The following is a 22,542-nucleotide window of genomic DNA, read 5'->3' as shown; positions in this document are numbered from 1 at the left end:
CTTTAATGTCTAGATCAGGGGTCCCCAACCTCCAGGATCCAATCCCTGATGCTCTGAGGTAGAGCTGATGTAATAGTAATAGAAATAGCATGCACAAGAAATGTAACGCACTTGAATCATCTCGAAACCATCCACCCTCTACCTCCCCTGTCCATAGAAAAAATGTCTTGCATGAAACTGGTCCCTGGAGCTAGAAAGTCTGGGGACCACTGGTGTAGGTCATCACAGGGAATTGCAACTCTTTCTCTCACTGTGTGCCCTCTTGGTCCACTGATTTGTCCTGACTCAGGGTTCATGGGTACTATTCTTTTTAATTACTGAATGTATTTTATTTACTAAATATGTACTAAATACATTACTAAAATGTATCTTATCTACTAAAATTGAAGAGTAACTAAAGTATAAAGAATACAGCCATCACAGCTTTCAGATTTATTCATCAATAGATCCTTTAAGTATTATGTTGACCTGAGACTCATGGAATACCCCTAATACACTCCACTCACCTTCCATCTACAAATACATACAAATCCTGAGTTTAAAAAAAATAATTACAATTTTTAAATACCTCTATAAGCTCAGAAGAAAGAAAACGAATTCTCAGGGCTTGAAATTCATAGAAAACTCTCAGCCAGAGTTGTAAGCCCTTAATTTGATACTGTAAAAGACTAGGGAGATAGAGAAAGTGACTTTAAACCCAGACAGATTAGGGCTGGGGTTTGAATGCCAACTCAAGTTCAGGAAATGTGGATTTTGGTTTGTTACTAGGCAGGAACATGAACTGAAAACTGTATATAAAGCTGGGACCCTGAAAGGACTGCCCTCTCATTAAAGGAGACTTACAAACATCAAATGATAGCTTCAAAACTGAAAAGAAAGTGAAGTTGCTCAGTCGTGTCCGACTCTTTGTGACCCCATGGACTGTAGCCAACCAGGCTCCTCCATCCATGGCATTTTGTAGGCAAGATATTGAACTTGGGTCTCCTGCATTGCGGGCAGATGCTTTACTGTCAAGGCCACCAGGGAATCCCATTTCAAAAACTGAAATGATGGGCATTATAAATATTGAAACTAGAGCCTTGTTATATGGTTTAAACAGCAGATAAGATGATTCAGCCAAAGAGAAAACCAATAAACCAGAACACAGAACTATGGAAATTGCTCACAGAAAGGAAAAAAGAGGAGAATTTGAAAAAGGAGTTTACCTGGGGACTAGAATGATATAGATTTATAGACATTCCAAAGGAGAAATTAGAATGAGTACAACATTAAAACAAATAAGGAGGAAGAATTTTTCAAAATTTACTAGACCATGAATACTAAGAAGAGAGAAATAGACCAGTTATGGGCGGCACAAATAAAAACAAAGTCACACCTATGTGTGTCAAGGCAAAACTGCAGGAGGCCCAAGAAATTCTTAAATGTCACCAGCAAGAAACTAAGAAAGTATCTAAAATAGTATAACACACTGAACATAATACTTGCCCTCAAAATAGATGTCAGGTGACAATCTTCAAAATACAAAGAAAAAACGGTCTTAAATTTTTTAGAGACGCTACATTTTAATCTACAAATCAACACCCAACTAAACTCTACTTCCAAAATGAGGAAGAAAGACACTTCAGACAACTACTGAATTACAATACCACTCACAAGCTGTCTCTGGATGACCTAAAATGCACTCAAGAAAAAGGAGACGACCCAGGATGAGACACTGAAAAATTAGCAGTAAGCAAATCTGAAGAAAAGCTCCCTGATTTGTCACTGGATCTTGGTTCTTAGCCGTGTTTTATCAGCTGTTTCTTGTGGAGTTTGTCTCGCTTGTGCTTCAGAAACAAATAGCACTTATACGTGAAAACCAACAACATCTGAAATAACATATGAAAACTCCTGCACAGTTTGTTACCTGGTCTCTGAGGAACATGATAAATGCAGTCTAATCTGAAACTGCATTTCACTGCTCCCTTTTCTAGGAAACCCTTGCTGTCTCAATCTGTGAACTCCCAAGGGAACTAAATCCAATGTTTTTTATCTGTCGAATCCTCACTTTTGGCTAAGAGCAGCTTTAAATCTCTCTTTCTTTCATGTGCAAATTGTACTTTGTGGTACTTTTGTAGTTTTATTTTATCCTGTCTCATATTACTGTTATTTATTTATGGGCCTTAACTCCCTGATAAGAAGTTACGTTCCTTGACTACTCTGCTTCTTAACTTGTTCATCTCTGTATCATCCACTGTGTTCTATAGTATAATTAGTTGCTTGTGAAGGCTGTTGAATTCAGTTGAGTTAAAGTTGTTGAATGAAGGATGAGTGGATGAATGGACATTCACCATGTGCTACTTTGTGGTAGAAATCAGTTGGGAGATAGCTAATGTTTATTGTGTACGCTGTCTTTCACAGTATTCTGCAACTGGCGTTTCAATTTTAAAAACTACTGATAACTGATAACAAAATATTTAGCGGGATTAGTTTCCTAAAGAAGGCAGTCATATAGCATTTGATTTTAATTCTCTTTTTAGTTCTTGAAACACTATTTACAAAATATTTTTATCTATCTGGTAATTAGTGTGAATAGGTAGTGATATTAATTGTATGAATAGAATTTATATATAGTTTTAGGTTTCACAAATTAGAAGAAAAGATGCCATGATCCACAGTAACCATAAGTACATATGTTATACCCTATATGCTAAGCATTGTACTAACTTAAGTCTATGATAATAGAGACAGTATTGATTTTGTTTATCTCCATATATTTGGACTTGGCACAGTACCTGAAATATAGAAAGTGCTCATGAAGTGTATTTGTTCAATAAGCTAGTAAAGATATCAGCGACTTTATGTGCCTTACTTCATGGAATTCTAACTACTCCCTGACACAGAGATTATTTTTCCTATTCATAGCTTACTGACTGAACCTCAATTTTGCCATTCATAAAGATAAAATAATGATACTTGGCAGAATGAATGAGGCTCACAGAGATGAAATAGCAAAAGTGATCAGGCTGATTGCAAGGAGGTGATTACATAGTAATCCAGGTCTGTCTGACATAGTTGCTAAACTTTACTTTAGTCCACTGATGTCCATAGGTGAAGCTACCTGTTCAGAAGAAGGGACACCTTGGGAGTTGCAGCTTTTTCCTCTGTAACAGTTATGTGTTGAGGCATGAGTATACCATTTGGGGATGATAGGATATGCATGCCATTCAAGCTGCAGAATTATCAAATTATGTATTTTATAAAGTAACAAGATTGGAAGGTATAATCTTAATTTAGGATGTGATCTACCTACACTCTGACTACAGAATCACTTGCTTGAATTATTTTGAAAAAACTCATTCACTTAAAATCTCAGGTGGATGTCTCAGCTGCTCTCAATCCGGCTTGTCTAATACTTGATTAAGCTCTATTTAAACACTGCAATGGAGAGCATTGCCACAGTCTCCCATGAACATAAGCTTACATTCTTGATTTCTTTTTACTTTTTTAATAACTTCCAAAAAAAAATCCTACCACATCCTAAGGGTACAGCAGAAGTTCAGAGAATTCTAACGTTGTTTCAGTTTTAAGACTAAAAAATGGTGTGTGGCAGGTTTTACATGCATAAAGGAGGAAATACAAACTTACTCTGTGCTAACAGCAATCACATCTTAAGTCCCCAATTAAAATGTGACTTTTTAAACTCCAAAAGCCCCACGTGACTGTTTAGCCATCTGTTTAATGAAACAGCCACTACGGATTTGGGCATAAATAATTATTACAGTAAGGACAGTGCTGAGGATAGTTCAAGTCATCCCAGTTGAGCATGACAGTTAATTATGAAGAGATAATTAGTGTGGGCTAGTTAGCATCATCTCATATCCAGGAAAGAAGTAGGTAACAAATCTCTGTCTCAGTATAGATCATATAGAGTGTATGATTATATACATTTTTGAATCATTTTTAAATTTTCTAAAATATACACAAAATAGTAGATTTACTGAGCTATATTCAGTCACAAGGAGAAGTATTATTTTCCATAAATTATCTACTGATAATATTTATCCTTTGCATTTGATTTTTCATTGAAATATTATTATTTCAAGTTATTACAATGGAAGCTTGTGTGTCTTACTGGTGTTTGAAGGAATCTTCTGCATTTATCCCTAGTGGAACCCATGACTACAGCCCTTAATGTACTGCCAGGAAAACACTGAAGAGGTGATTTTAGAATAAGCTCTCTACAATTAAATGTAGCAAAGGAAAGGAGAGTTCCCATGAAGATGGTTCTAAGAACTCATACCAAATAATAGTTTCAAATTTCTCTCTTAACACTGCTTTTATAAGGAACAAAATTGATTAATTTCCTTCTCACTGTCTTAGTTTAAGTACTTTTGTGTTGTGAAATAGATATTAGCTACATTATGGAGGAAAAATCAGCAAAATTCTTTCATATTTAGTAAAGTATAGCTGGGTACAGCACAACTGGACTCTCTGTGTATTGATCAGCATCAGCATTCATTACTAGCTCATCAGTATTAGAACCAAGGGGATGTTTACCAGGACTGCCTTACAGGAAAAAAAGAACAAAAAAAGAATTTCTCTGCCTGGCTCCTCATTCTCATTTTGAGCATGAAACTAAGCTTTATTATGTTTCATGTACAGTAATTTCTTGAAACTTCTATTTGCTCCAAAATGAAAATCTTGTGAATTTAGATTGCTTCAGTTTACAATTTGTGACTGAATTAAGTTCCATTTTATCATGCTATTAATGAAGAAGGATTTTTAAAAATTAATAGGAAAATGTTTTATGAGGATTTTGACCACTCAATAGACTTTAAGAAGGTCCTAATATATTCTTGGTTTCAATACAAGATTGAGTTAGCTGTACATGGATCCCTCTATAAGAATGTGTAGTATTTAAGAGCTCTAGTTTTCTTTAAACTCATTGAGACCTTAGTTTTAAAATGAGAATAAGCTTTACTAGGGAATATTATTGCAAATGTATCATCACATTTACATATTAGTGTTTCTATATCATAGCTGTGTGATCTTGGGGAAATTATATAGGGATTTAATTTGGTTTTCTTTAAAAGAGTGATATAAGTAGTATATTTTTTCCTCAAGTGTTGTTAGGAAGAAATAAGGCAATGCACCTAAGATTCTTGTGTTAATGCCTCCACACCTAGGCACTCAATGTGAGTCAGGCATTATTAATATTTATCTTAAAATTAATTAGAATGAACAGGATTGGTGTTCTTCTTGGAGACACATATTTTGTCTTTAGTTAGGATATTGTAAACGCCTTGAAAAACACATGTATATCTATTAAACTGTAATAGAGATTTTATTCATTCATTCTGCCCTTCTCCCATGAGCTTATCAGTTATAATTATAAACAGATGCCTAAAGAACTACTTTTAGTATGCTTATTTTTAGTTGAGCCAAGGGTTTATATGTAAGCATTTCTCCTAAAATATTTTATATTAATAATGAATTATGTAAAAGTACTAAGTAGACAACAGAATTTAGGAGAGTGGAAGAGATGAGAATTGCAGTACATAAAACCTGGATTCTATTTCTAGTTCAGAATTAGGCAGAAAAGTTTCTTCAAACTTTAAAGAAGCTTGCATTCAATGATCACTGTGGCCATTTACAGTTATCAGATTATGATTCTACAATAAACTCAGAACAACTAATTTCAAAATTATATTGTTTAACCTCTGGCCATGTCTTATCACATATCTTGGCTTCTACTCATTGCTTCCTCTTAATTGGAAAGAGTACATGATTGCTTTATCTTGCAGTTAACTTTTTCCCCAAAATCTTGAAATGAAAGGTTACCCAGTGACCTTAAAAAATATCTTGTCCTACTCAGCCAGGACATTATTCTAGTTTCTGAGAAAACCAAATAAATATATCTGGGAAAAACCCAACTCTTATCATTTTCTCCAGTAAGGAAACTATATAAATTGTTATACACAATAACTTACACTGTTCTACTAAAAGTCATTTCCCATTTTAAATATTAGAAAAATAGAATTTGAGAGGAAATTCTACCAGCTAATTTTACTTCAAAAGATGTTTTACCTTGTGTCCTCTCTTTTCTACAAACTTTAATTTATTTAAGGGATGTATGTATTTATTACTACAATTTAATCTGCTTAATGAAGCTTCATAGTGTTATATGGGCTTCCCTGGCGGCTCAGACACGTAAAGAATCTGCCTGCAATGCGGGAGACCTGGGTTTGATCCCTGCGTCGGGAAGATCCCCTGGAGGAGGGCATGGCAACCCACTCTAGTATTCTTGCCTAGAGAATCCCCATGGCCTGAGGAGCCTGGCAGGCTACAGTCCATGGGGTCACAAAGAGTCAGACACAACTGAGCAACTAAGCATAGCACATAGCATTATATATTCCTAATTATGAATAGAAATACCAGGTAAAAAGAATCAATGAAATGGATGAAGAACTTTCATAGAGACTGCTGATACTGTGCTTTGCTTTCATTAATTCAGTGTCTAGAACCAAATGAAGTGTCTAAGGATGTAGTTTATAAAGGTATGAACTTTCACTTCTAGTATTTGAATAATGCTAGCTACAGTCAAATAAATGATTTTTTTAAGATAAGGGAATGTTCTTATTCCCATTTTTCCTATGACCTCTTTGCCTCAAAACATAATCCAGTTGAGAAGGACAACATTGTATATCCAATTCCCATGAAGTTTAGAGTATAAATTTGAACCACACTATGGCCATCTTTTAATGAAACACTGATTATTGTAGCTGAATATATTTTCAGTTCTGAGCTAGACTGTCTTATCCATATTTAGCAAAGTGCAGAATAAAATGAAACAATATTCATTTTGAAATTACATATATATCCTTTATGACAGTTTAAAAATTTTAAACGCCTACCGCACTTGCCCCTCTCTATTCCCAGTACAGAATCCTGGCTTTGTAATTTTCCTGTCAAAATATTTTTGCTGCTTTCTTCCTGCTACCTATGGGGCCTCTTTCTTTTCTTTCTGTTGGAAAAATCACATCCCGAGGATCCTAACGCTTTACTATCAGAGTTGTCCAGCCAGTGTTTCCAACATCTCACAGGGTTAGCAAGTGGAGACTGTACCCCATCCTTTCCTACCTTTTGCCTGCAGAGACCACTTTGGAGTTGAAAGCCTGGGGAAGCTGGCTGAGGTAGCAGCAGAAATTTCTTCCTAGTTCAAGCAAGGTCAAAGCCTGGTCTCTTTCTGCACTGAACAAATGCTACTGAGGAGTATCCATTTAAGCACCGTGGGTCTGAATTTAGCTGTTGTAGAATATCGCTTGAGATAGAAGTGCTGTGGTTCAGTTTGCTAAAGCACATGAGACATGCCAGAGTTAGCAAAATGAATCAAGTCCAATAAAGGCATGCTCACGTTCATTTACAAAAATAGTTGAAAGGTCCCTATGAGTTTGGTGGCTTCTAATAAATATGTGTGGTATCCACATGTAATTTGGATGGAGGCTTTGAACACCTGAGATAGCATGCCATACATATGCTAGTTTCCTAAAAGACTTTTTTTGTGTAATTTCATATTTTGCTGTCTCACTTGACTCAGTTTTTCTCTATTGATATCTTCTTATCTACCATTTGCTTGTCTTACTTTTTAAAAAAATATTCAGTGTCATTAAGTACTTCATCTTTCAGTTAGATAATTTTGCATGTAATTATGGAAAAAATGGAAAACTTTTCAGATTATTGTGGATAATATGGAAAATCACGAACAATTTGTACCTAATTAGGAATTTAGGGGTTTAGTGAATTTCCATGAGCTACACAGAAGATGGATTTCCAACATGTACCCATTAGATTATTGATATTAACACATTATTTTATAAATAAAACATGTAGGCACATACTCATCTCACGTCTAGAACACTGAATTTTTGTTATATAAAAATTGTTCTAGGCCTGAATTCTCAGTTTGTTTTTAAGCTAAAGTAATCTTTGTCTAAAAGGATTTTATTTGCATCAATTGTGTCACACTTAGCCTACAAATAGTCGTAATATTTCACGTTAAGATGGTTTGACATGGTCAGAGTGTCTGTCAGTTTTTCCAACTGTTTCAGCCCTGTCACTTGTTTTGTTTTGTTGTGCATTGTCATAGGTTATCAGAGAAATAAAGGACTCATTTTCTTTACAAAACCCAGTCAGGAATTTTCCACTGCCTATCCACACTTAATGGCCCAGACTAAACACTTGTGACAAAGGAACTATGGGAATGAATGATGGATCTGTAGTATCTCTAGCCTTACCTCTAACTAGCTCTCATTATTCATCTTTGAGATTTCCATTTCCTATCAAAATCAGTTCAGTTGGATTAAGTTGATACTCTTGCACGTCCTATGAGATCTTCTGAGCATAGTGTTGGTCTCTTAATTACTGTTAATAATTTTTTCATGTTCTTTTCTCTCTTTTTTTTAGTCTCGACCTATTCCTTCCCACCTTACTTCAGCAGTTGCTGAGAGTATCTTGGCCTCAGCCTGTGAGAGTGAGAGTAGAAATGCCGCCAAGAGGATGCGCCTGGATAGACAACAGGTACTGAGGAGTCTTGGGGTCTGGCGACTATCAGCTGTTGCAAATATGGTTAAGTTAACCTGATTTATGAAGAAGAGCAAAATCTCTGGAATGGATTTGAAGTCCACAGAGAGATTGTTTTTCTGTCTGTGTGATATGAGTTGAAACTTGAAAATACATGTCCGTGAGACCAGTGGAGACGCAATGACAAAATTTTTCTCTGATGAAAAATGGAGAGTTGTAAAATGAATGAGCTATAATTCTTTTTAGGATCCAATTTGAAGTCTAGTGACTTATTTAAATAAGAGGCTCGAATTGATCATTTACAATAATTTCATAAATTTACCTGGTCTTTTATATTAGTGACCTGATTGTGCTCTTTTTGAATGGAGGTGAGCATCTCTTTAATTTCCTCTGGTCCACTGCCAAATTTCAATAGGTTATGCTGGGAATACAGAAAGCACAATATAATCTTGAAGGCTAGAAAGTCTTAAAATGGGGTATAAAATAATGAAAACTACATCCTGTGCTTACGTTCTCATTAACAAATCATTTGCTGTATAGCCATTAAGTATCATCTATCTACATCTTTTTTCTAAGGCTGTATATCCATGTAGGACAGATGTGTACTTTTTGTGCATTGTTCATTGATGTTTTGCTCAGTTTTTCTCTCGGTTTATCTGCATCTGTCTGTCTCCCCTTCTCATGTCTGGAATGTCTTTCTTTCTCTGTTTCCTTTTTCTCCCTAGCCCTCTTTCTTAATCATCAGTAATAAAGACTATCTTATATAATTTTAAGTGCTATGTATAAAGTATTCTATATTCCAACTTTTAAATTATTTTTACAACAAATGATCTGGGAGTTTCATATTTCTCATTGAGGCTGGGATAAGGAGACTAAATTGTCAGCCCAATTTCGTTTTGCCTGTGAGCCAATGAGTTTCAAAGAAAATAGAAAAAAAAAATTTTCCATTCCAGACATAATATTTTAAAATGTTTTAGAATGATATTGTTTTAATTGTATGTATTTATACTTAATATGGCTTGTACCAGTACTTATAAGCAATGCAAAAGATGAAGGCTTTAGTTAAATTTAAAATGGGGTATTAGCCTCATATGATAAAATATATATATAAATGCTGATTTGGAATTTACTATTCATTCTTTGCCAAACACATTTATTCACATATACATGTCCTCAGTAGAGATTTTGTCATGATTATATCTCTAAAATTTATCTTGCTTAAAATAAATTACAGCCCAATATACAACATCCAGTTTAACATAGTGATTAAGATTGTAGTCTGGAGTTAAGTACAACTGATTTTGATTCTCAACTGTACCCTTATTCACTGAGTGATCTTCATCAAATTATTCTTATTTTCTGTGTTTCAGTTTGCTCATATGTAAAATAATAGCAAAATACTATTCTTAATAGGGGTGTGTGAGAACCCTGAATGTTAGATTTATGTTCGGTACTTAGCAATTTGCCTGGCACATGGTAAGCATCAAAAATTTCAGCCTAGGAAAGGTTATTTTAATTGATGTTCTAGCTTTTCTGTCATTACATCGGTATCAGTAAAACTATAAAGAAGCATTAATAGTACTATCTCAGATATAGGAGTTTTTTGAAGTCAGACTACGTCCATTGATCAAAGATTATTCTAGAAATCAGAGTGGCAGCATGTTGGGATTGAAAGGACTCTCCTCGTCAGTTAGCACGTGCCTCACCAGTCTGCACTCTAGACTGCCTGAAAGGTGTGTGCGCATGCACGTGTTCAGTCATATCCGACTCTTGCTGACCTCATGGACAGTCTCCTATGCCCATGGACTCTTCCCAGGAAGAATACTGGAGTGGGTTTCCTCCCGCAGGGGATCTTCCTGATCCAGGGATGGAACTTATGTTTCTTGTGGCTCTTACATTGGCAGGCAGATTCTTTACCACTGTCACCTGGGAAGCCCTCCCTGAATCATATATGGAGTATCAATCATATATGCAGTTGTTATAAAAATTAGATGACTGATTCACATTATGTACTGCCTATGATCTCCTTTTACAACATCCCAAAAGCCTGATCATCCACCAATATTTGGCCAAATCACTTAACCCTTGTTGGCCTAATCTGTGAAATAAAGGGTACACATATAATACTATTTCTCCTTACTATGAATTCTGTAGATTTCACTTAGCATGCAGCACTAAAGCTTCAACCAAATGGATTCTGTACTTTTATCAAAGCGTGGAGATGTGGGGGAGGAGGCTCTCCTAATTGGATCTAAACACTCTTTGCTTAAGGAGAGACAACTAGAGTTCTTTCAGGTGTTGGCAACGACATCATACTTTTTTAGGCACATTCTTAACCCAACTCACAATTCTTAGAATTTGCCAGTGACTCAGAAATTCTTCATTGTGCTCCTGGCTTTCTGTGGGCACTTGAAAGTTCAAACATGAGACAATTAAAATCTAAATCCTGTTCATCCACACGTATGACTATTTGTTGCCTCTGGTTAGCCATGCATAGAGCTGTAATTATATGTGTCCTTCAGAGTTTATGAAACTTGATAAATTAATTGGCCTTTATAAAGCTCTTTGAGCTATGAACATGAAAGGTACTATGGATGTGTTAAATACTTTATTTCATATGTCCACCTTGCCCCAGGATCGTGTGTGTGTGCAGGGGGAGCCTCAAGCCTGAAGCAAGCCAGTGGCAAGGGCAGGAGCCTGCTGCCTTGTCAGCAGTCAGATAGCAGAGGCCTAAGGTCAGTCCCCAGTGTGTTACAGAATATGGTCAGCATTTATTTTCTTTTAACATGAAAATCTGGAATTTCTATGTTACCTGGGAAATCCTTCCTCACTTTGGCAATTCAAAAAGATGGGCAGAGTCAGACTTCACCTGTCTAATTCTATGCCATAGCTCAAATTAAAAGATTATCTTTTTTTCTGTGTTATATATATATTATCTGACTGTGTGTATGCACTAAGTCGCTTCTGTTATGTCCGACTCATTGCAACCCTATGGACCGTGGCCCACCAGGCTCCCCTGTCCAGGCAATAACACTGGAGTGGGTTGCCATGCCCTCCTCCAGGGTATCTTCCTGACCCAGGGATCAAATCAGCTTCTTTTACATCTCCTGCATTGGCAGGCAGGTTCTTTACCACTAGCACCACCTGGGAAACCCATTATTTCACTACCATTTCCTTAAAAACAAATCCATGTCAATATTTTCGGTTACACTTCATCTCACCAGAGAGGCATAAAGTGAGAGAGATTAGAACCAGCCGCTTGTTGGCCATTTATCTCCCATCTGTGTATTTTCCTCTTTTTGAAGGATGATATATATTTTATTCCTAGGCTTGTTGAAATCTCAGATTATTGTGTGAGGGTCCTCTTGTTTCTTATCCCTATTTAGTTCTTTCAGTTAAACTGTAGTTTTATAGAAGGAATCACAGAAAACCAAGGTCAAGAGCCTCCTTGGACGATCCAGCCCTCATGAAGGACAATGCAGGATGAGTACCGCACGACAGTTTTCGTGGTGACTGGAAATCAATGATAGGAAATCAATGGTAGACTGTGACGTGACACCTTTGACTCTATTGGAAGGAACACTCTAGGGGAAAAGGGAAAATGACATGTTAGCTGCTTGTGACATAAAAGGTGAGAGAGCAGGGGAAAAAATACTGAAAACTGATGTATTTCTGAGTCATGTATTACAAAAAAGAAAGTCCTTGTTAGTAAACCAGCAGGAGACCATTGGCTGAAGATCTGAAAATATTTAGTAAGCCTGGAGTTCCTGCTGCTCTGTTCTCTATAGTGCTGATGAATATGACTTGTACATCGTCATGATTTTTCCTTTGTTAGGGGACTAATGATTGGGCATGTTATTAAAAGAAATGTAGGTAATTGTAGCTCTCAAGGTAGAAGATTCAGCCACATAAGCATGGTGGCAATGTTTCGTTTTGTTGTGCATGTATTTGGGGAATATCTGACACAATGGATTCAAGATAGTTTCTGAGACAGGCCGGTCTCCTTTCATGTTTCCTTCTGCATGTCCTTTTGATAACATTTACAAAATTCTACAAATGCATAATTGAATGTCATATTTTTCAATAGACTTTTATTCTTAAATGTAAATGTTGTGATAGTAACTGAGATAGAACTTGAAACCTGTTTCTGTGGTTTCAAGCTTCCAGCCCACATTCTCCTACCCCTACTCTGTCATCCTCAGCTGTTAGTCAACTTCTAGCATTTATCTTTATTATATACAGTGTTTTGGAGAAAGAAAACTGTGTCTTTGAGTGTTTCAACATGTTTCAGCATGGCCCTTTCATTCAAAGGAGAATATATACTGTGTAAGAGAAACAAAGTACCACCTACAGTATAATAGTTACTTGAATATATTATATTTCCTCTGTAACACAATGTGATTTTAAATAATTGAGATAAAATATACTTCCCTGGTGGCTCAGATGGTTAAAGCGTCTGCCTACAATGCAGGAGACCCGGGTTCAATCCCTGGGTAGGGAAGATCTCCTGGAGAAGGAAATGGCAACCCACTCCGGTACTCTCACCTGGAAAATCCCATGGACAGAAGAGCCTGGTAGGCTACAGTTCATGGGGTTGCAAAGAGTCAGACACGACTGAGCGACTTCACTTTTCTTTCATACTTCCTAAGACATCTAACTGTAGTAGGTCTTATTTTCCTCATTAGTAATAATATTAAGAGCAACAGCAATAGCAGGAACATATATAGGTGCAGCACTGTGCAAGGAGAGTTGTAAGCCTATTTTATGTAACTTTCATGACTTTTCATGAAGGGGAGACACGGGGGCTTAGTATTCTTAGGTCAGAGTTCCTCAGAATATATCCCCACTTGAACCCAATCTTTGTGCTTTCTAAAATTATGCTAAAGGACTTCCCTGGAGGTCCAGTGGTTAAGACTTCACCTTCCAATGCAGGGGATGTGGGTTTGATCCCTGGTCAGTGAGGTAAGATGCCACATGCCTAGAGACCAAAAAACCAAAACATAAAACAGAAGCAGTTTTGTAACAGATTCAAGAAAGACTTTTAAAATGGTCTATATCCAAAACTCTTTTAAAAAAATCATGTGTATAGTAGTAACATTTAAAAAAAAAACTTTTCAAAAAAAAAAAAACTTTTCAGATATGCAGGCTTATTTTTTGATAATTTAGGAAATAAAGAAATGTGTAGAGAAGAAATACAATTTACTAGTAATTCCATTTTTCAGTTTTAGAGTATGATTCTTTCTATTACTCTTTGTATGCAAAGCTCCCTGCTTTAAAAAGCAAAATAGTATCACACTGTATCCTTCCACTTAATGTTATGAATATTTACTGTATCTCTATGACTGCAACCATGAAATTAAAAGATGCTTGCTCCTCGAAAGAAAAGCTTTGACAAACCTAGACAGCATATTAAAAAGCAGAGATGTTACTTTGGCAACAAAGGTCCGTCTAGTCACACTTATGGTTTTTCCAGTAGTCATGTATGGATGTGAGAGTTGGACCATGAAGAAGGCTGAGTGCCAGAGAATCGATGCTTTTGAAATGTGGTGTTGGAGAAGACTCTTGAGAGTCCGTTGGACTACAAGGAGATCAAACCGCCAATCCTAAAGGAAATCAATTCTGAATATCAATTGAATTACTGATGTTCTCTGAAACTGAAGCTACAATATTTTGGCCATCTGATGTGAAGAGCCAACTCATTAGAAAAGACCCTGATGCTGGGAAAGTTTTAAGGCAGGAGGAGAAGGGGATAACAGAGTACGAGATGGCTGGTTGGCGTCACCAACTCAATGGATGTGAGTTTGAGCAAGTTCCGGGAGATGGTGAAGGACAGGGAAGCCTGTTGCGCTGCAGTCCATGGGGTCGCAAAGAGTCAGACATGACTGAGCGAATAAACAACAAATGTAAATTTATGGATTATTTTTAAAAGCCACTTAATACTCCATCACGTAGTGTTTCCTGAATTATTAAGTATTGATTTTATTATTTCTACCATAATTTTCCTGTGAAAAGGATGTCTTACCAATTATTTCTTCAGGATAAATTATGAGAATTGGATAAAAAACTAGCAAGGTTTTTAAAACTCTTCATAAACGTAAGGTCCATGCCCTTAATTTCTACCTTATTCTTATAAAAATAAGCATTTTTGCTTGTTTTATAAACATATGCCTATTAAAGCTTGTTTTAACCTCTAATAATCTAGGAATCTTTGATTCTTTTTTAACTTATTTGGCTGTGCCAGATCTTCGCTGTGGCATGAGGGACCTTTGATCTTCATTGTTACCTGCAGGATCTTTAGTTGTGGCATGTGGAATCTAGTTTGCTGATCAGTGATTGAACCCAGGCCCCCTGCATTGAGAGCATGGGGTCTTATCCACTGGACCCCCAGGGAAGTCCCTGGGAATCTTTGATTCTTAATCAATGATTCCTAAACCTTTCAAATACAGCATGTCATTTTTACAATTAACGCCTTGACATGCCCTACTTTTAGATCCTGAAATGTAAGTTATAGTCAATATAAACTACCTGATATGAAGAACTGACTCATTTGAAAAGACCCTGATGCTGTGAAAGATTGAGGGCAGGAGGAGAAGGGGACACCAGAGGATGAGATGGTTGGATGGCATCACCGACTCAATGGACATGAATTTGGGTAAACTCTAGGAGTTGGTGATGGACAGGGAGGCCTGGCGTGCTGCAGTCCATGGGGTCGCAAAGAGTCGGACACGACTGAGTGACTGAACTGAACTGAAACTATCTATGCTTACAATTTAAATATATGTGTATAACATCTTGATCTTAATGTGTAAATGCGTTATTTATTTAAGTAGTAATACATAATCTAACAGGATTCCCAGGTGGCACTAGTGGTTAAGAACCTGCCTGACAGTGCAGGAGATGTAAGAGATGTGGGTTCGATCCCTGGATCAGGAAAATCCTGGAGGAGGGCATGCAATCCACTCCAGTATTCCTGCCTGGAGAATCCCATGGACAGAGGAGCCTGGCAGGCCACAGTCCATAGGGTCGCAAAGAGTCAAACATGACTAAAGCAACTTAACACACACACACACACACACACACACACATAATCTAATAACATGTACTTTGGTGTGGAAACCTGGGGTTCCACATCACTAGAAGATACAATGAGCTTTCCAGGTGACTCATATGCTAAAGAATCTAACTGCAATGCATGAGACTGTGGGTCAGAGAAGATCCCTGGGCTTGATCCCTGGGTCAGAGAAGATACTTAGAGAAGGGAATGGCTACCCACTCCAGTATTCTTGCCTGAAGAATTCCATGGACAGAGGAGCCTAGAGGGCTATCGTCCATGGGGTTGCAAAGAGTCAAACACAAGAAGATACAATAAAGTCATCAGCTGCTTCTACCTATCCCTCAAATCAGTGAGGAAAAAGCAACTTTGATACACGTATGTCGTGGATACTCAGAACACTCTATGACATGAACTTTCCAAACATTGTAAAACTATTGGTAAAGTTCCAAACAAACTATAGCACAATACTCCTTTGATTTACATGGTAGTGTATTCCTGAAACAATTCAAAGTGTATTTTAAAGCATGCATAAAAACATTTGTATACCTAAAATGAAATTAAACTTTAGGCTCAGTAAATCCTATTCAGGTCTCACCTGCAAACAGCAGGACGTTTTAAAACTCATGTGGGAACAGAGACCGTTCTCAGTCATTTGAGACTGCCTAGAGCATGTCAGAACTTCCCATAAGCCTGTCTGCCCACTTCCTGTATCACCTAATGTGTGTTTTCCATATGTCCCCTAGGGGTGGTAATACTCTTTGAGAAGTACTGCTATGCACAGACTAGCCTAGCATTTGAATACAGGAATGAGAATAATAAATTCTCAGATCTATTCCTTGATAACGAACTCGTAACTCAGTTACTCCCATTTTGAAGAGACTGACCTTAAGGTTCAAAACCCACAATTTCCCATATATTTGTACTCATTATATCAAATGAATTCTCCCTCCATCTTTTTCTACCTTTTGTATACTTTTTGGTTTTAAAATTCACCCGAGTCTGAAAGTAAAAATTGCATGCTTTAAGATAAAAATAACCAGGCCCTTTAGTTTAATTTTATTTCTTTGCAAGAAGGAAGTAATTGTCAATGGCCATAGCAATTATACCCCTAGTCAAAAAGCTAAGCCACGTATGATTTCTAATTCCAGTTGTATTCTTAAAGTGGAATTCCATTTTGTATTCATCATTCAACTATTTTCAATATCTCCTGAGATTGCAGTTACATCCTTTTCTAATTCGGAAGTCACCATCAATTAAATTACCATGTTTAACATTTACAATAGGGACACCATGACACATCCAACAGTTTGCTACAAGTATCATGCCACAAAAAGACAAGGCTCAAGAATCTTCAAATATGCATGTTTTCATCACTTGCAACCATGCATAAATATGCTCTTTGCACAGTCACCACTGGAGGATGTGACTAGGTGTATCCTGAAGCATCTACTCATTCTCTACTCACATGGTCTCTAAAATGCCTGGCAGGGTTTAGTAAATATTAATTTCAAAGCAAAGGAGGTCTTTGCTATGTAGGAAATAACTAACATAAGTGGACAGATATTGAACCATGATCTTAATTCACAAGCAAGTGAATTTGTCACAATGGACAAATTAGTAAACCCATCCAGAAAACTTGGAGACACTCACTACTGCAAACCAACCATCATACCTCTATTATAACAGAACAGACTTTGGGAATGGTTATAATCACATTTTAAAACAATTAAAATAAGGAAATATTATGCATTTCCATTTTTATATTTTTGTAAACGTAGACATTTAATAAACATAAAAACTAAGGAAAAGTAAATATATATATACCAAATGTAAATGTTGACTGGGCTTCCCTTGTAGGTTAGTCGGTAAAGAATGCGGCTGCAGTTCAGGCAGTGAAGTCACTCAGTCGTGTCCGACTCTTTGCAACCCCATGGACTATAGCCTACCAGGATCCTCAGCCCATGGGATTTTCCAGATAAGAATACTGGAGTAGCTTGCCATTTCCTTCTCCAGGAGACCCAGGTTAAATCCGTAAGTCAGGAAGATCCCCTGGAGAAGGAAATGGCAACCCATTCCAGTATTCTTGCCTGGGTAGTCCTATGGACAGAGGAGCCTGGTAGGCTACAGTCCACGGGGTCGCAAGAGTTGGACATGACTTAGCGACTAAATCACCACAATGTTGACTTCCCTGGTGGCTCAAGACAATAAAGAAGCCGCCTGCAATGCAGGAGTACTGAGTTTGATCTCTGGGTCGGTAAGATCCCCTGGAGAAAGGAATGGTAACCCACCCCAATATTCTTGCCTGGAGAATCCCATGGACAGAGGAGCCTGGCAGGCTTCAGTCCGTATGGTCACAAAGAGTCAGACACAACTCAAGCAGCTTAGCATGCACAGATATATAAAATATCCCTTATAATTACAATGAATATTTACTATTCTCATTTAAAATTTGAGTTCTTTGTATACATTATATGAGAAACAAGGTTAAAGTCATTTTACTAAAATTTTTATTTGCTCTGTAGGGAAGAATATTTGACCTGTCTTCTATTGGTATAGAATGTACCAAGATAACTGCTTTACAAATCTGTACTCTTCCAGCATTAGATTAATAATGTAAATGGACTTCAAATGTGTTTTATTTCCAACTTGAGTTTTTATAGGATAAGTAAATGGTAGAAGTTTTAAATTCTTTTCCCAAGGTTTTTTAACTGCTCTAGGTCATTCCTTAAATATTTCATGTACCTTTATCAGCAAGGAATATGATTAATAGGAGAAAATTAGTGCTAGATAGCCCTAAAGTAGTTTATTCAGCAACTGTTCCTTATATGGAAGACATTTTGCTTGGTACAGAGGCTACGCAACAAGGATGGGGAACCTTTATTGAGGCTTTACCAGGTAATAGGTTTATTTATACCATTTGCTACTGGACTGGTATTTTTATTCTCTCTTCGAAGCTTGATGAAGTATAACATTTTTCCTCTAAAAACTCATATTCTATTAAAGACAAGTGAAATCAGTATGGTAAATGAAATTATAAGGGTATGATTAAATTGTTGTGAAAGCAAGAGGAGAGTGCTCCTAATTCTTCCAGGAGGGCTTCCCAGAGGAGGCAATATTTGAGCCAGAGCTTGAGAAATGAAAGGGATTTTGAGAGACAAAAAAGTTAAATGATGGTGCTCTAGACACATGGAATATGAACATTTCCTGAATATTAAAAACAGTAATCGCCTGTGAGGGAAACTTGAGATTCTTGGGAAGATATAAAAGGAGGAAGTATTAGATTGAAGGTTAGATTGTGGACATTTTAAATGCTCTATTAAGTTGTTAAGTTGCTGACTCACGAACAACTCTTTGTGACTCAGTGCACTGTAACCCTCCTGGCTCCTCTGTCCATAGGGTTTCCCAGGCAGTACTGGAGTGAGTTGCCATTTTTCTTCTCCAGGGGGAATCTTCTTGACACAGGGATCAAACCTGCATCTCCTACATTGGCAGGTGAATTCTCCACTGCTGAGCTGCTGGGAAGCCCTCTATTTAAGTACATGCCAAGATGAATGGGAAGGAGAGTGGAATGTCTGATTTTGGGGAAGCTTTGGAACCCTAGGGACAATGAAATGTATCTGTACTGGGGCAAAGGAGAGGCCCCAATTCAGCAATAATTCCTTTCTCTACCACCTACATTTCAGATTTGCTATTTAAATATGACAATATTTAAATCTGAACTAATGCCAAAAAGTAATTATGAAGACTAATCTGCTATAGGGTTTTTCAAAGTTACAAATGAGTGATTTGGGAATCCCTACTCTTCCTGGCTGCAATGATAGCTCAGCTAATGGGGAACCAGAGGTAAATGTTTTCCTATAGCTTCAACATATGTAACTATACACACAGATTATTATTCTTTCTATTGTAAAAATTTTCATCTTTTTTATGATGTCTCAAAAAACTAACATTATGATTTTCCTCAATGACTTTTCATCTACTTTTTCTTAAATTGAGAATAAGTTACTTCTATAAAAATTTTTTTCTTAGTGTATGTATTTTCCTTCTATATTTGTATATCAGTGTATATCTGAGTTATGATACACAGTGCATGATGCTTTTGGTCTCGCAAAAGAACTAAGAATATTGATCAAATGGTTTCCCTTTTGTACAGATGGGGAATCTGAATCTGAGAAGGTTTGGGGGGGTTGGTGGATGCTGGAAACTGCCTTGATTTCTGACTTTGTTTTTCTGTCTTCCTATTAGTCTGTTCTACTGTTTGGTTTTCTGGCTTCTTTGAGTATTCTCCCACATGTGTATAGAAATGATTTTTTTTTTAATTTTTAGGTACATCTTTGGCTTAGGATGTTATTAATTTCAAGTAGATAAATATCAGGATATGAGTAGGTGGTTTGAATTCAGAGAGAGAAATTCATCATAATATGTTGATACACTTTTCAGTGCCAAAGTCAGGGGAACATATGGTTTACTGGGTTCTCTGAACACTGCATTTTTGTTAATATCATTTCTTTTAAAACCAGTTATTTTAGGCTTAGCAGATAAATGAAGAGTCTGACATACTTAGTTTATGCCAAATATATTCATTTTTATCATTTATCTCTCATAATTTGTTCATTCCTTGTCTTGTCTTTTTCTCTTTAATTTAACCACTTTAAAACCCATTAGTTACTCTGAAACAATAATGTTATGTGTATTAGGGAGATTTAGCCATAGTCACAAATTTATTATGAAATTAGACAATGTAATAGCTTGACACATTGGGCTATGCTTCTTAAAGAGATGTATGACGTCTGGCATGACTCAGTTGTTAAATACCATGAGCCCAATGGCCTCAAGAAATAGATATTATCCTCTCAGTTACTAGCACTTTAGTTACTAGCACTCTGCAGGGCTTCTGCAGAGCTGGGAATTCTAGATAGCTGTGGATTAGCCTTTATTACAAATGACTTTACTTTCATTTGTAGTGGAAGTATTCCTAGACTCTCAGTGCATCTTTATTTCATGCCTTAAAATCTTGGGATCAAAACTTTTAAAGATGGACTTAGTTATGAATATTTACTAAGGATAGGGTGATGCTGACATCAGAGCTTCAGCTACTGACATGGGTACCACAGAGCCGATGATGAAATAGGTGATCTTGTGCAGTCTGTCCTAGAGAAAACTCCCTGCAGCAGGTCAACTCGCTTTATTGGTAATTTGCCTCTTTCTCATAATGGTGAAGGCAGTCTTGACTTTCTGAGAGCCTTGGCAGCAAAATTGATCTTTACCTATTAACTTTGCTGAAATGGATCCATCTCTTATAAAAATCTCTCATCCTCAAGAAGGCCCCATCTTTCCTGTGCTGTCAGTGTTCTTTGCCTTGTCCAGAAATACTAATTTTTTTTTTTTATTCAACAATCCAATGGCTTCTCAGTGTCTACATATTTGCCCTTATTTCTACCTGGTACATGGGTTTGAATAAACTCCGGGAGTTGGTGATGGATAGGGAGGCCTGGCGTGCTGAGATTCATCGGGTCGTAAAGAGTCGGACATGACTGAGCAACTGAACTGAACTGAAAAGAATATCTATAATTTATACCCTGTTAAAGATCCTGATGCTGGGAAAGATTGAAGGCGAAAGGAGAAGAGGTTAGCAGAGGAGATGGTTAGATAGCATCACTGACTCAATGGATATGAATTTGAGCAAACTCCAGGAGACAGTGAAAGACAGAGGAGCCTGGCATGCTACAGTCACAAAGAATTGGACATGACTTAGTGACTGAACAACAAAAGAATATAAGGAAAACTACCTGTGACTCTTTTAGGGGTTTATGCAAAGCTAATTTCATACCTGCACTTATTCATCAAGAAGAAAATGATACTTGTGTAGATCAAAAATCCAGTCACATTTGTTTTTAAGCTCCCTTTAACGTTTTGCCTTGAACACAAGCAAGATCAAAGTAGTATTTCTAATGAAAGAATTAAGTTGAAAGTCCAGTGAGATTCCTGCATCAAGATCAAACTTCTCACTGAATCACTTCTCTGGTAATATTCCATGTTATTTCTTCTTGGTTTTGGTGCTAGTTCTGTTATTTAAGAAAACATAATAGTGCATTCTGGACTTGATATATAAGGGCCCTCAGGGGGCTCCAGCGTCTGGCAGAAACCTTTGCTGTTTTCATCCTTGAGGTTTGAGACTAGCCTCCTATTCCCAAATCCACTATGTAAATGTGAAGTTTAATGGAAGTCAAGGTTCTGAGTTCTATAAAAGAGATCAGAGAGCAAAAGTGTCAATACAAAAAGAGGTCAAATGTGTAATTGTGAACTTAAGTTACAAAGTAGGTAGATGTAGGGGTCTACCTGAATCCCAAAGGCATCATGGTCCCCATCAATAAACAGCAGTTAAAGTAAAGCTTTCTACTATGTGCCAATATCCTTCTTGTTGGTTATTTTTGCTACATGCTTGCTTTCGGGTAGGGGGAACCTGAGACATTTAGAGGAAGAATGTAACCTTTGATTCAGGCCTTTGGAAAATACATTCTGTAGACACTGATGCAGTGGCCTGTTTTAACCAGGTGTGTGGACGGATGCATGAAGTTGCTATACCTGGGGATTACTAATATATACATAACGTTTCAAAAGAATAGCTTCTTTTTCAGATTTTTTAATTATCATTTTTACTATAGCAAATATGGGACCAAAACCATTAGAGCTTCTGAGAACCTCACAGGCCACTTAATTCAATTACTGATTTTATAAAAGAAAAGGACCTGGAAACATTCCTTTTTAGTTTAGATTTTCCTTGCTTCCTTACACCCTCCCACCTCCCTTTCTTCAGTGATTTTTTGTTAATATATTTCATAGAAACAGAGTTTTCTTTAAAAAGAAGGAAAAGACTAGTACAGTACAAAGAATTTAGCTTTCTTTTGATTTCAGATGTTCTGAGT

At 36.8% G+C, this 22,542-nt stretch overlaps 1 protein-coding gene and 1 non-coding gene across 12 annotated transcripts in view; both read left to right on the top strand.

The window, feature by feature from the left end:
* Positions 1-22,542, top strand: part of NOL4 (nucleolar protein 4) — a 691,960-nt gene that overhangs the window by 567,821 nt on the left and 101,597 nt on the right. For all 11 annotated transcript variants that reach the window (XM_070452829.1, XM_070452828.1, XM_070452838.1 and 8 more), the window contains one exon: positions 8,446-8,559. In XM_070452829.1, the coding sequence (XP_070308930.1) occupies positions 8,446-8,559 (114 nt within the window). The remainder of the gene's footprint in view (positions 1-8,445; positions 8,560-22,542) is intronic.
* TRNAC-ACA (transfer RNA cysteine (anticodon ACA)) lies at positions 12,991-13,063 on the top strand. Its single transcript has one exon. It is a non-coding gene; the product is annotated as a tRNA-Cys (tRNA).

Source organism: Odocoileus virginianus, chromosome 22, assembly GCF_023699985.2.
Source record: "Odocoileus virginianus isolate 20LAN1187 ecotype Illinois chromosome 22, Ovbor_1.2, whole genome shotgun sequence".
Lineage (NCBI taxonomy): Eukaryota > Metazoa > Chordata > Mammalia > Artiodactyla > Cervidae > Odocoileus > Odocoileus virginianus.
This window is presented reverse-complemented; position numbering and strand designations above follow the sequence as displayed.